General features: G+C 43.3%; 1 protein-coding gene across 1 annotated transcript in view; it reads left to right on the forward strand.

Moving 5' to 3' along the window:
• Nucleotides 1-1,377: 1,377 nt before the first annotated feature.
• Nucleotides 1,378-13,244, forward strand: part of LOC137008745 (Fc receptor-like protein 5) — a 67,182-nt gene continuing 55,315 nt past the window's right edge. The window contains exons 1-4 of the mRNA XM_067370465.1: nt 1,378-1,394; nt 1,563-1,660; nt 1,992-2,042; nt 2,362-2,625. Of these exons, the coding sequence (XP_067226566.1) occupies nt 1,630-1,660; nt 1,992-2,042; nt 2,362-2,625 (346 nt within the window). The 5' untranslated portion in view covers nt 1,378-1,394; nt 1,563-1,629. The remainder of the gene's footprint in view (nt 1,395-1,562; nt 1,661-1,991; nt 2,043-2,361; nt 2,626-13,244) is intronic.

Raw genomic sequence — 13,244 nt, forward strand, 5'->3', positions numbered from 1 at the left:
TGTATAAAGTTATTTTGTCATTTAACAACAGAGTCCGATCCTCCCTTCCCCTCCCCTACCTAATTAATGCTGCAGTTGAGTGCACGAAGTGTCCAACATTCCACACTTCGTTTTTTTCCGTTAATTTAGTGCATCATTCGGGTATTTAAAGTGCACTTTTTCTTACTCACACTATTTATACTTAAAAACATCATAGAATCATGCATAAGTACGCGAATAGGGACGCACCTATAGACTTTTGGGCGATGGAACCGGAAGTCCAAAAATGCTAACTCGCCTCTGGGTTTTGCAAAAAAACGTCATCCCTGAGGTACTTTACTTGTGTTAGTGCTCAAGAAAACATCTCTATTTACAACGTGTTTTGCAGCATTGAGCAATGTAGCCAATCACAGACATAATTGTTGATCTCTATGTCCAATCAGAAATGTTTAAGTTAGTCAGAATCTACTCACCACTCAAAACGTCTTTATTCAGCTCTCATTAACAAAGTGTAGACATGATGTAAGTAAGAGATTTATTGTGCATTGTTGATTATTACAGAACTTTGTGAGATAAACTGACAAAGCAACAGAGTTTTAGTGATGAAAGAAACATGACAGAAATATGAAACGTTAAAATAGACTAACGCTATCTCCAGAGCATGCACGTGTTTGTACTCGGGGTTCCACCAACACATCAGGATCGGGGCACCTCCGACGTTCTTCCGAGCAGATTCAGTCACTCTTAACACACCTCACACCATAGAAAAATCGGATAAAATAATCTGTAGAACCATCAAGATAATCGGGACATTACCTAGGATTGTAGGAAGGGGAGAAATCAGCCTGATTATCTTGTGGTGTTACAGTCACTGCCATGTCCTGTTTGTTTTAGTTTGCTTTATGTCACGTGTTTCTTTGTTTTAGTTTCCCGCCACTATCAGTCACCATGGACACTTATTGAAGTTGTTATCTTGTTAAGCTTGTTTGTATCAGTGTATTCATGTTCCTGTCTGTGTTCAGTTCTTTGTCGGGTCTTGTTTGTATTTGGATGTGTATGTTGGTGTATACTCTGCATTACATCTGCATTTTACTAGAGCACCCACAGTAATTTCAGAAGCACTCTCAGTGATTCTGGAACTGGCTGGCGCATTTTAGAAAAGTACTCCATAGGTACCTCTGGTTCAAACTAAAAGAATTTCACAGCTAGAAATGTTGGTGTGGTGTTAGTTGGTTTGTGGCTTATGTATGATGCCATTTTAAATGCATGTCATAATCCAGCAGGGCCATGGATGAAAAAGGAAGTTCACATAACACTGCATATTTATTTTTTATTTTTTTTAACAAAAGTGCATTTAACCACACCCACAATGCTTAACAGAAACTGAAACAAGAACAATTACAATGTCAGAATTGGTAATAATTCATTATTATTATTATTATTATTATTATTATTGTGTTTATAATTTAATAACATAATATTAGATTGGAACCAGGTGTATTTATTCAGCTTTGTTGGTGAAATGGGAGTAGACAAGACGTCATGATTTCCTGTCAGGTTTTAATTAAAATTGGTTTCTACAGGAAGCTTTTCTTGTTTCAGAGACTCACCCAAGGTCAGTGTTCACTGAGGCTCTACTTTGACTTGTAAATGGAAACATTTAAAATCATCCTTTTGACAGGTAGGCCTTTATTAATATGAATTGTATTTGAAACCAACATTAACAGGGGGAAAAAGTACAAAAGCTGTCACTGGGGCAGTACCCTTTCAAAAGCTACGCCTTTGTACCTAAAGAGTGCATATTTGTACCTCAGAGGTACATATTGGTACCAAAAGTGTACATGTTAGTACCTAAATGATACATATAGAAACTTTTAAAAGGGTACCGCCCCAGTGACAGTTTTTGTACCTTTTTTTTTTTTTTTTTTTTTTTTTTTTTTCTGAGAGTGAATAATACTAGTAAATCACTATACTGTATCCCAGCTTTTCCCTGAATCTATTTTAAATTATAGTGGCAGTCTGTGGCAGTAATATAGCAGTAACATCTCAAGAGAGCACTGAAGGTACGATTCTTTTTTCTTTTTCTTTTTTTGTTTGTTAATACTATCGGTGATTGCTGGTGACATACTGTGTACTTATTATAGTAATAAATAACTGGGTAATAACTAGGTACTAATCCTAAACCCAACCTTAATCCCTATTGTTACCTTATATTACCAATTTTTTTCTTAGGTAAGTAGTACACTGTAAGTACATTTACTGTAAAATAAAGTGCAACCTGGACTTTTAATGAATATTTTATTTAACTTTTTTTTTTTTAAGTTACACCACTGCATTAAAAAGTATTTAGCCACTCTAACATAAGGATTATTCATCCCTTAGATCCTCCGATTCCAATCCCCAAGCCCAAGATAACTGGCCATCCAACTCACAAGGTGCTGTACAGAACAGAGACAGTCACTCTGAACTGTGTGGTCCCTGGAGGAGCATCTGAGTTCCAATACGACTGGTACAAGGACTCTGCTAATTTCAAAACTGAGCATCATTCCAGCATCACTGTGACAGATGGTGGAAATTATGAATGCAAGGCAAAAAGCAGAACTTCTGAGTCTGAAAAAAGTGATGGGTACACTTTAACTCTGCAAGGTGAGTGGATATCAAAATATAATTATAGTTACACTTTATTTCAGTGGTCCACTTTAGACATTCTACTAACTATAAATAACTTTGCAACTAAATGTAAACTAACTCCCATTAGACTAATAGTAGACTGTAGTAGACTGTTAGGTATGGTTATGCTTAGTATAAAATAAGTTGACATGTAGTTGTAAAGTTACTTATACTCAGTAGAATGTCTGTTGGGGAGCATCAAAATACGAATGTTTATACAACACTGAAAATGTCTGTCTGAAATGTGAAATTCAGTGGACCAACTGGACCTACAGATGGTTTTAAAAAAATGGTGAACCTACAATAATCTAAATCTCAATTAGATATCCAGTCATCAAAAAAAAAAAAAAAAAAAGAAAGAAAAAAAAAAAGGGCCATTCAGGAGATTATAAATGCCAGGGATTTATTCGAGGAGGAGTAGAAACTACAGTGAGAAACTCTGTTACAATTAAAGATCAAGGTAAGCTTAGGCTGTCACAGCCTCTCTTATCACACCATCTGCACCAAGTCCTACAACTCCACCCATCCGATCAAAGTCATCCGAATTCTGATCAGCTGCACCTGTCTCTCATTATCACAAACTGGTTAAACACTTACCATTCCCACACAATCGCGTCTGTCTCATCAATCTCAACTGGAGAGTGTACCTAATGACTCACCCCGTCTTGTGTCTGTGCTATCCCTCAGCATACACTCTGCATCCTCCCTGCATGGTCTTCATCATCTTCAGCCATCTGTGTTTACCTGCAAGAAGGAGAAAAGTATTCAGTTAATGACTATCAGTTGGATTGCATTGAACTGTGACTCACCTGATTGTTTTTCTGTTCTGTTTCAACAATCTGTGAATAAATCACCCGTTACTGCTGAATCCCTTGTGCCCTCCTCTGTTACATGACAGAAAACCAGACTGAACACAAAGTGAAACACACGATGGAAGCGAGAGCTACCGATCCATTTGCTGAGCTTGTGCATTCCCTCCGGAAGTCACAACTTCCGCATTCCAGCACTTCCTCAACAGTCACATCAGCCAGTCCCATGGCCTAACCAGTGAACAACTCTGGAGTGGCTGAGGATTGCAGCAGGTTCTTGTTTCACTGTTCTCTTCCAATTGAGGTGCAGTCCCAGCACTTTCTGATGGAAAAATCCAAAATCACATACATCATTTCTCTCCCATCTTGAAGAGCTCTTCGATGGGCTAAATCCATCTGGGAACAGGAAGGCGCAATTGCATGAAGCTGCGGTGAGTGCACTAAATAGAGGGTAGAAGAAAATATCCCAACATCATTTCTTGTTTCATTTCTTTGCATAATAACTGGCAAAGGAATATCAGACACGACCATCACAGCCTTGAACTTCATTCACCACTTCAAAAAGTAAGCTAACCTGTTCGTGGTCATTCCGTGTCAACTCATCCAGAGGTCCCCATCTCAAATTTTTGATTTTGTTAATATTTTTTCTGTTGAAAGACAAACCTAAATAGTGATGAAAGCTGAAAGATTAAATGTCACAGTATATTTACTAAGTAATCCACTATTTTGTAGAGGGGGGTCAAAATTAAAATTTTCACCTGAGATTTGGAGCCAAGTTCGAGGGGTGTAAAAATTACTTTAGAAAGATGACAGCATCATTATTTTTTCACACAGAGATTTGGAGATCTTTTATTAAAGTCTGCTGATTTTAGCAATCTTTGTTTCATTATATGCCAACTGTCACGATCACGTCTGTTCCTGTCACTGTTCCCGGACTACATCTCCCATCATCCTCTCTGTCACTCACCTGCACACACTTCACACTAATCACTGATCACCACACCCAGCTGCAGCTCATTACCTGGACTATAAAGGACTTCCACACACACCACCTCACCGCGAAGTATTGATTACTCTGTGTGTCAATTCTAAGCGTTTCCCTGTGATTATCCTGTTTCCCTGTCTGTTCCTGTTCCTGTTCCTGTTCCTGCTCCTGCCTTTGACCCTTGCCTTGCCATCCTGTTCTGTGAATGATATCTGCCAGCCCTGATCTTCTGCCTGTCCCTCGCTGTTCCTGTTTGCTCCTGATTGACCCTGCCTGTACGACCACTCTCACTTGTAAATAAATGCTGCACTTGGATCTCCTGCCTGAGTCTCCATTCGTAACAGAATACTTCGCCAACCCAGATCCAGCAGCTTCTGTGAGCGTGTCCAGTCCCAGCATGGATCCCGTAAGGCACCTTGTAAGCCTTCGTCAAGGTAACTGCACCCTGGAGGCACATATTCAGAGATTCCTAGATATTGCTCATCTTTCTGATTTACCGGACTGTGCCCTCATTGACTTTTTTGCATATGGACTAAATGAACCACTGAAGGACTATTTACTCACTAATGGTCCCCGAGGATCGTTTGTGGAATTTCTGGACTTTGCCCTGCTCACAGTTGGTTCACTTTTTACTGTGGATGTCGCAGAGAAATGTGACACTATGGTGAATCATGTAATGGCTGCCACTAAAGTGAACACTCATAAAATGGCGGTCACAACAACAACACAAAGTCAAGCCACATTTGATCGCCCAGAGCAACGTCACGCCTTCACTGATCTGCCAGAGCAACGTCACGCCTTCGCTGATCGCCCAGAGCAACGTCACGCCTTCGCTGATCGCCCAGAGCAACGTCACGCCTTCGCTGATCGCCCAGAGCAACGTCACGCCTTCGCTGATCGCCCAGAGCAAACGTCACGCATTCGCTGATCGCCCAGAGCAAAGTCACGTCGCCGCTGATCGTCCAGAGTCACGTCACGTCTCTAGATCAGTCAGGGAGTGGAGAGGACTGCGTTGCAGTGTGGCAGATCCGCCGATGACTTCAGCTCGAGCGGCTGGCATCCCTAAGCATCCACCAGCCACTTCATACTCCAGCCCGCCGGCCGCTTCGCACTCAAGCCCGCCGGTCGCTTCGCACTCAAGCCCGCCGGACGCTACGCTCTCAAGCCCGCCGGACGCTACGCTCTCAAGCTCGCCGGACGCTACGCTCTCAAGCTCGCCGGACGCTACGCTCTCAAGCTCGCCGGACGCTACGCTCTCAAGCTCGCCGGACGCTACGCTCTCAAGCTCGCCGGACGCTACGCTCTCAAGCTCGCCGGATGCTACGCTCTCAAGTGCCCTGGACGCGATGGACAAGATGGCCGCTTTGCCAGTGCCTACGGGCAAGATGGCCGCCCCTTCGGTGCTCACGGAGGTAGGGGACGTTCCAGCCATTAAGTCCGCTCCAGAACCCGCTTCAGCCAGTGAGTCTGCTCCTGAACCCGCTCCAACCGGTGAATCATCGACTCACCCTCGGAAAAAGAGGAGGAGGAGGAGGAAGAAGGCGTCCTCCTCTCCTCAAGACGCCGATGCCCTTCAAGAGGCCGCTGTGGGCCTGGGGACCATTCCAGAGGTCTCTCCTGCTCCGCCCAAACGTCTCGCTCTGCCGGCGCCACCTGTGCTTCTCGCCCTGCCGGCGCCACCTGAGCTCCTCGCCCTGCCGGCGCCACCTGAGCTCCTCGCCCTGCCGGCGCCACCTGAGCTCCTCGCCCTGCCGGCGCCACCTGAGCTCCTCGCCCTGCCGGCGCCACCTGAGCTCCTCGCCCTGCCGGCGCCACCTGAGCTCCTCGCCCTGCCGGCGCCACCTGAGCTCCTCGCCCTGCCGGCGCCACCTGAGCTCCTCGCCCTGCCGGCGCCACCTGAGCTCCTCGCCCTGCCGGCGCCACCTGAGCTCCTCGCCCTGCCGGCGCCACCTGAGCTCCTCGCCCTGCCGGCGCCACCTGAGCTCCTCGCCCTGCCGGCGCCACCTGAGCTCCTCGCCCTGCCGGCGCCACCTGAGCTCCTCGCCCTGCCGGCGCCACCCGAGCTCCTCGCCCTGCCGGCGCCACCTGAGCTCCTCGCCCTGCCGGCGCCACCCGAGCTCCTCGCCCTGCCGGCGCCACCCGTGCTGCTCGCTCTGCCAGCGCCACCCAAGCTCCTTGTGCTGCCAGCGTCATCCACGCTTCCAGCCCTGCCAGCGCCACCCAAGCTTCCAGCCCTGCCGGCGCCATCCAAGCTTCCAGCCCTGCCGGCGCCACTCAAACACCTTGCCCTGCCAGAACCACCCGAACTCCTTGCCCACAAACCCGCTACGGGCTCCACTGAAATCCCCAAGAACTTTTTTGGGGGGGGGGCAGTGTACCTGAGGGTGGGGAGCTTGTGGGTGGGGACCCTGCTCGACCATGGCCGTTAAGGGCCTTTGAACTGTTACGGCCATCAATGGACTCTGACCCGCTAGGGTCACTTATGGACTCTGACCCGCTGGGGTCATTTATGGACTCTGACCTGCTGGGGTCTCCTATGGACTATGATCCGCTGGGGTCACCTATGGACCCTGACCTGCCGTGGCTGCCTGAGCCACCTGACCTGCCGTGGCTGCCTGAGCAACCTGACCTGCCGTGGCTGCCTGAGCCACCTGACCTGCCGTGGCTGCCTGAGCCACCTGACCTGCCGTGGCTGCCTGAGCCACCTGACCTGCCGTGGCTGCCTGAGCAACCTGACCTGCCGTGGCTGCCTGAGCCACCTGACCCGCCGTGGCTGCCCGAGGCTCCTGACCCGCCGTGGCTGCCCGAGGCTCCTGACCCGCCGTGGCTGCCCGAGGCTCCTGACCCTCCGTGGCTGCCCGAGGCTCCTGACCCTCCGTGGTTGCCCAAGTCTCTGGAACCTGCATTGGAGATCCGTTCCCGTCTACCATTAGATCTCCAATGCACCCACCCCCACTCCCTAGCTGTTTCATTTACGCCGCGAGGACGCGCCTTCCGGGAGGGGGGCGTTATGTCACGATCACGTCTGTTCCTGTCACTGTTCCCGGACTACATCTCCCATCATCCTCTCTGCCACTCACCTGCACACACTTCACACTAATCACTGATCACCACACCCAGCTGCAGCTCATTACCTGGACTATAAAGGACTTCCACACACACCACCTCACCGCGAAGTATTGATTACTCTGTGTCAATTCTAAGCGTTTCCCTGTGATTATCCTGTTTCCCTGTCTGTTCCTGTTCCTGCCTTTGACCCTTGCCTTGCCATCCTGTTCTGTGAATGATATCTGCCAGCCCTGATCTTCTGCCTGTATCTTGACCACGATTCTGCCTGTCCCTCGCTGTTCCTGTTTGCTCCTGATTGACCCTGCCTGTACGACCACTCTCACTTGTAAATAAATGCTGCACTTGGATCTCCTGCCTGAGTCTCCATTCGTAACACCAACAGTGACAGTTCAAATATGGCAAAAAAGCACTTCTTGTTTTTTTTTTTTTTTTTTTTTTTTTGTTGCCTCAAGTTTGCATGCCTGTAACTCAAGAAGTGTTATAGATATCTGAATTTCCTTTTAGATTTTGGTTCTTAACAAACCTTCCTTTTGGTATCTTCATCTTAAAGGCTCTCGATGGTACAAACCCAGAGATATGGAGATCTTAATGTGGCTCCATGAGTAAACTGGTAAATTGTACACATTTTCAGATGTTTAAAAAACAAATGTGGGTTACTTTGCATACAGCTGATACCTTTTTTATTTTAAAGAGGAATATCTGAAGAACAAATAATAGTTAAAAATAGAAATGTATCATTTTTTTTCCTATTAGCTCAATTGCATAGAACATGTCTGTGTGCCATAAATATTCTTCTTTCAAAGTTTGCATGCCTGTAACTCTAAAAGTATTCAAGACATCTTAATATCCTTCTAAATTTCCATCCTTAATAAACTTTTCTTTTGAAAACTTCATTTAATTTCACTTCATTTCATCATAAGGCCCTATTTAATTCAGTCCCATAGACAGTGACTCCATGTCCAAAGTGTTGAATTTTACCCATTTTCAATGGTCGAGAACCAAATGTAGGTAACTTTTTAAACAGCTTATAGTTATTGTGTTTAAAAAGAATGTCTGAAGAACAAATAACACTGAAACTAGAAATGTATATTGTTTCTCTCTATTAAAACAATTAAATAAAACTGTCATGATCACTGTCTGCTCCTCTGAGTTCCCGGACTACACTTCCCACAATCCTCCCTGCCAGTCACATGTTCACTCCACACCAATCACCTGTTGCCACAATCAGTCTAGCACACTATCACTAATCACCACACCCAGCTGCAGCTCATTATCAGGACTATAAAGGACTTTCACTCACACCACCTCACCGCGAAGTCTTGATTACTACTGTGTAATTTCTGAGCGTGTATATCCTGTCTGCCTCCTTGTTATCGTTCCTGCCTGTTTCTCCTTATTGACCCATTGCTGCCCGTCCTGATCATTGCCTGTCCCTTGACTACGACTCTGCCTGTTCCTCACTGTTCCTGTTTTAACCCTGCCTGTACGTCCACTCTTGTTATTAATAAAACGCTGCACTTGGATCCTCTGCCTGAGCTCCCATTCATTACAAAAACACACCACTGAGTGCCAGAAACAAACATTTTTCCAAAGTTTACATGTCTTTAGTTCAAGAAGTAGACTCTTGGTAGGTTCAGAAGCTGTTAAAATGAACAAAATCCCTTCATCCAAATATCACTAAAACTGATTCAAATAAAGATTCTTATAAATACATTTTTGAGAGCAAGTTAATATGCCCCATTTTAACAATTTTTAGTGGATTTTTGGTACTCAGAGAGTTCTATAATATGCAATTCTTTTGATAAAGTGAAACAAGATACATTTCTAGTTTAAACATTATTTAATCTTCAGACATTCCTCTTTAAATGTAACAAGAAATCAGCTGTGTGCAAAGTGAACTACATTTGGTTTTCATTCACTAAAAATGGATAAAATTCAACAATTTGAACATGGAGCTGCTTTGAGATCCCCATTTCTATGGCACCGAACTATATAGGGCCTTGGAACATGACGATTTCAAAAGGAAAGTTTATTATGAATGAGAATCTCGAAGGATATTAAGATATCTTGAATACCTTTAGAGTTACAGGCATGCAAACTTTGGAAAAGGAATATTTATGCCACTCAGACAAGTATGTTCTATGCAATTGAATTGATAGAAAAACACGAAATACATTTCTAGTTTCAACATTGTGTTCTTCAGATATTCCTCTTTAAAAGAAAAAAAAAAGTATCCGCTGTATGCAAAGTGACCCACATTTGTTTTTTGACCACTGAAAATGTGAACAATTTACCAGTTTATTCATGGAGTAAATTTGCACATTAAGATCTCCATATCTCAGGGACTGTACCATCGAGCCTTTAAAATGAAGATATCAAAAAAAAAGTTTAAGAACCAGAATCTAAAACAATAATTAGAAATCTGTAATACTTCTTGAGTTATAGTCATGCAAACTTGAGGAAAAAACACAAGAAGTGGTATGTATTGTAAGAAGGATTACTAATGTCAACAGATTTTACTAGTAGACCTACCAATCTCTTTAAGAATAAAATAATGATCCTGTCATCTTTCTAAAGTAATTTTTAACTCTTCTAATTTCAAGTGGTACTCACTGCAGTCTATGATGGCCAGCTCCTCCTCTCTGGATGTCGAATGGGGTGGAGAGATAGAGTTGTGGGTAGGGTTAGGGTAGGGTTAGGGTGTGGATGTAGAGAGAGAATAATGGTCAAAACAGCATGCATCTTTATATGTTTTCAAATGTCGCTTAAGGCTGTCAGAAGATTAAAATGACAATTAATGATAGCATGTTTTGTAATTAACGTAATGCAAATTCACTGACATTTTCTACAGTTTCTTTCAAATCATAGTGCTTTAATGCCAAATATCGCTCTTTCTAATGACGGGAAAACACTATACAAAACTGTTAATGATGGCAGTGTTTTATATACAGTACTGTGCAAAAGTCTTACATCAGTATTTTCGCCTGCCAGAATTTTTTTTTAAGCCAGTTCTTTACTGTGGCAACATCTTTAAGATGCTTAAAGAAACCTACCTGCAAAGCTACCTGAAAAACGATTTGCAAGTGTACCAAGAACAAAAACTGTTTTAAAGGGGTGGTTCAGTGGTTTTTTTCTAGGCTTGATTGTGTTTTGGGGGCACAGTTTAACATGTTTCTATGAAGCCACTCCCTCTGAAATACGCAGTGTGCTCAGATTGGTTGGCAGGTTGGTAGCTGGCCCAGTGTATCATGATTCGCTGAAGCGTCCGGAAACGCCACACCCCTTACCATTCGTAGTTAAAGGTCCCGTTCTTCAAGGTCCCATGTTTCAAACTTTAGTTAGTGTGTAATGTTGTTGTTAGAGTATAAATAAAATCTGTAAAATTTTAAAGCTCAAAGTTCAATGCCAAGTGAGATATTTTATTTAACAGAAGTCGGCTACATCGAACGGCCAGTTTGGACTACATCCCTCTACTTCCTTCTTTAATGACGTCACTAAAACAGTTTTTTGACTAACCTCCGCCCACAGGAATACACAAAAAAGGGGGCGTGGTCTTGTTGCGCTCCCACGGAGAAGAGCAGAGTTGCGTTTGTAGAGTGTGTTTGTCGCCATGTCGTCGAAACGGTGTTATTTTCATCCCGCAGTCCAATCACCTTTGTTTGGCCTTCCCAGGGATGCTGTACTTAGAGATCAATGGTTACAATTTATGTTTAACTCGGTTCCCGAAAATTATAATTGTGGTATCCTTACTGCAATAGTTAATGTTGGACTGCAGTGCACATAATGGCCACAAGAGGGGACTATGTGTGGCTGTTTTCCGTATGAGGTACTCTTCTGAGTGAGTGCTAAAGTTGTACATTTTCTGTCGCTGCTTGTGGAGATTAAAGAATTCAGTCTCTCAGGAATTATTGTCTCTTGTGTTCATTCGGCACAACACCACAATAATCCACATGTAAAACTATGTGCAGCACACGTTATGGTAAGAGGCGGGACCTTTCCGGGCAAGGAGCGCTAAGCTGCTGTCGAATCACAACACAGGAACCGCTGGCACAATCAGAACTCGTTACATATTTCTGATGGAGGGACTTCATAGAACAAGGAAGTCATCAGCACGTTTTTATGACAGTGGAAACAGCGGTATACAGATAAGTAAATTATGTGAAAAATACTGTTTTTTTACACGCGAAACATGAACACATGTTATATTGCACACTATAAACACAATCAAAGCTTCAAAAAAACACGAAAAACGGGACCTTTAATGCTTCAGAGGAAATGTAAATAATGGCGTCTATATTGCTGTATCAAATTGAGCCGAATCAGAACCAGCAATCGCAGCTTTTAAAGGACGTTTATGAATGGTATTTCATTTTGTATTTGTGTCAAATTGTTTATATGCTGTCACTGCTGTTTGTTAGCTTTCAATATAAAGTTTTATCATGATTAAAGCTTTACTGTAGCCGAATACATGAGTGAGTAGTCGCATTTTTGTAAAGGTAGCGTTTAATTTATAGCAGGAACAACGGTTTGTCTATGAACAGAGATTTTTGTTGGTGTTTGTTGCACTAGAACTTAGCTAAATGGCTAGTAAAACGAGTTGCTCTTTGTATATGTCCTTGATGCACTAAAAATAGCAACAAAACTATAACATTACGTTTAAAAGACATGTACAATAAATAAAACGTACTTACAGTTTGAAGCCAATAAACAGCAGCTTCTGTTTTTAAAGTGGGAACTGCTTCATCTTTCAGTAATAGCTTTTGTGCAAATCCAGCATTGAACTCGTGTAGATTCTGGAAGCTTCTTCAGCGCTGAATCCAGTGTAGAAAATATCACAGATTATAATGGGTTCTATTATCTTTTGACGCGTCGCGCCGCTCGTGTTCGGTGTAAACAACTCTTCTGTATCCATTATACTGCACCACATGGCCTCGCCCACTTTGTTGCGTGTTCCCGGGGGCAGGGTTTATGTTAATAGCAAGGGTTTATGATGTCACCAACCCAGGAAGAAGCTCGTTGTAGTCCAAACCGCCCGTTTTTGAAGGCAATAAATTGCCATAACTTTAAAAGACAATATCTCCGTTTGCATTGAACTTTCAGCAGCACTGTAACTTTGCAGATACTGTTTATGCTCAAGCAGCAACATTACACACTAACTAAAGTTTAAAAAAGTGAAATCGCATTGAACCACCCCTTTAATCGCCAAGGGTGATCACACCAAATATTGATCTGATTTAGTTAATAGAAGTTAATTTATAAATAAAATATATTTATGACATTATTTTTGAAAGCTTCCTGGCTTTGCAGCATTTTTAGACAAGTGCCTAAAACTTTCACAGTACTGTAGCTTTAGAGGTTGATTTCTTCAAGCGTCTTGGAGACATTGCCACAGTTCTTCTGGATTTAGTCTTTTATTAAAACTTTTAAATTTCTATTGACTAAATCAATCAATATTTGGTGTGATCACCCTTGGCCTTTAAAACAGCTTTTCTCCTAGATACACTTGCAAATAGTTTTTCAGGTAGCTTTGCAGGTAGGTTTCTTTAAGCATCTTAAAGATGTTGCCACAGTTCTTCTGGATTTATTCTCAGTTTTTTTCTACTTCTTCATGTAATCACAGACAGACTCAATGATGGTGAGATCAGATCTCTGTGTGGAGCACTGGCTGTTGTCAGACTCCTTGTGCATATAAAAATCTCACTGGATTATTACAATTCAATGCAAAAGGAATT

The sequence above is a fragment of the Chanodichthys erythropterus genome, chromosome 20, assembly GCF_024489055.1.
Source record: "Chanodichthys erythropterus isolate Z2021 chromosome 20, ASM2448905v1, whole genome shotgun sequence".
In the NCBI taxonomy this organism is placed as follows: Eukaryota; Metazoa; Chordata; class Actinopteri; order Cypriniformes; family Xenocyprididae; genus Chanodichthys; species Chanodichthys erythropterus.